General features: G+C 60.0%; 1 protein-coding gene across 1 annotated transcript in view; it reads right to left on the bottom strand.

The window, feature by feature from the left end:
• Positions 1-37: 37 nt before the first annotated feature.
• The window catches only part of LOC119586785, a 69,105-nt gene continuing 67,814 nt past the window's right edge, over positions 38-1,328 (bottom strand). The window contains exons 3-4 of the mRNA XM_037935504.1: positions 110-1,304; positions 38-66 (exon numbers count right to left, since the gene is read on the bottom strand). Coding sequence (XP_037791432.1) covers positions 38-66; positions 110-1,304 — 1,224 coding nt within the window. The remainder of the gene's footprint in view (positions 67-109; positions 1,305-1,328) is intronic.

Genomic DNA, 1,328 nt, shown 5'->3' with positions numbered 1-1,328 from the left:
TTCGCAATAATATTCGGCTCAGTTTCCTCGGCCTTGTTTACGATAGCTTCAACGATCGCTTCTGCTCTGCCACCGTTCACTTCATTCACTTCCCCAGCTTCACCCGCACCCAGGCGGAAGCTTAGCGAGTCCTGCACAGCAACTCTTGTTAAACACTCGTCGGCGGTGACAGTGGCCTCCTCTTGGAGATTCCCCACGACAGCCTCCGCCCGCTCTGCCGCGTCCTCGACCTCTACTGTTGCCACGAACGAGGAAGATGATACGTCCTCGTCTCCTTCGGTAGGTGTCTGTACCTCGTCTGTCGTCCCTTCCTCCCCTGCACTCACGCCAGGTACTCCCTCGTTTGTGCAGACCAATGCTAGATCGTCAGCGAATTCCGTTGGAACATCAATGATATCCCTGCTGATCAAAAGCTGACCTTCAGCGACGCTTTCCCGATCAGCATCCGCCGCGACGTCCACGAGCGTAATCGAGTCAAAGTCCCCCTCTAGCGACGAGTCTTTGGCAATTTCCGGCTTGTTACCAGGGGCGGCGTCACAGGCCTCTCCGTCGCCCACTTCGGTGTCTTCCTCCCAGATGATCGACACTTCGGGAGAATAGCGATCGCGGAACGGCAAGGCCTCCACGAACGTCACGCCTCGAACGCCAACCACCACAGTGCCTCTGTCCTGGCACTCCACTATATAACCGTCTGGCCTCTCGCCTGCACTCGCGGCGGACGCGCACAAACAGCAATCCCCTCGCACGCCCCGGCTCCCACAGGGAACACAGGGCTCCTGTGGTCCGCTGTCTTTTTCCGATTCGTTAAGTTGCTTCTTTGGTGTCACGGCTCCAAGAGCCTCCTCCTGGTCGACCCGCCCAGGGGAGCCGTCGGGACTAGATTCTTTCTCCTCCTCTGACGTGTGGGTCTCCGAAGGGCTCGCGGGCTCACGCGGCTCGCTGAGGGCGTCTCTCAGAGTCTCGTCATCGGGCGAGGACTCCCCACCGCCGTCATCCACCTGTTCCTGCGAGCTTACTGCGTACGTACGAGGGTCGCTGTCGTGTTCTTCTTTGGTTACGCCTTGCACCTCTGCGCTTGCCCACGCCCTTTCCGCCTCCTTGCCTAGCACGCCGCCCTCGCCGCCCTCGTGACAGGGATGTTCCTCCCCGCTCCGCACTTCCTCAGGCACCCGCTCTTCGTCGTGACAATCTTGCTCTAGACAACAGAGGGCCGACGAATCACCCGCCTCGCCGTCCACGGGAGAACCACTGCCAGCGCTGCTCTCTGGACCGGATGGTATGTTAGATATGACGTCACTATCTCCCTGCCCAGGGCCCGTGGGTGCCAA

The sequence above is a fragment of the Penaeus monodon genome, chromosome 22 (genome assembly GCF_015228065.2).
Source record: "Penaeus monodon isolate SGIC_2016 chromosome 22, NSTDA_Pmon_1, whole genome shotgun sequence".
Taxonomy (NCBI): domain Eukaryota; kingdom Metazoa; phylum Arthropoda; class Malacostraca; order Decapoda; family Penaeidae; genus Penaeus; species Penaeus monodon.
Note: the sequence above shows the minus strand (reverse complement) of the source record. Positions and strands in the feature narration are given on the sequence as shown.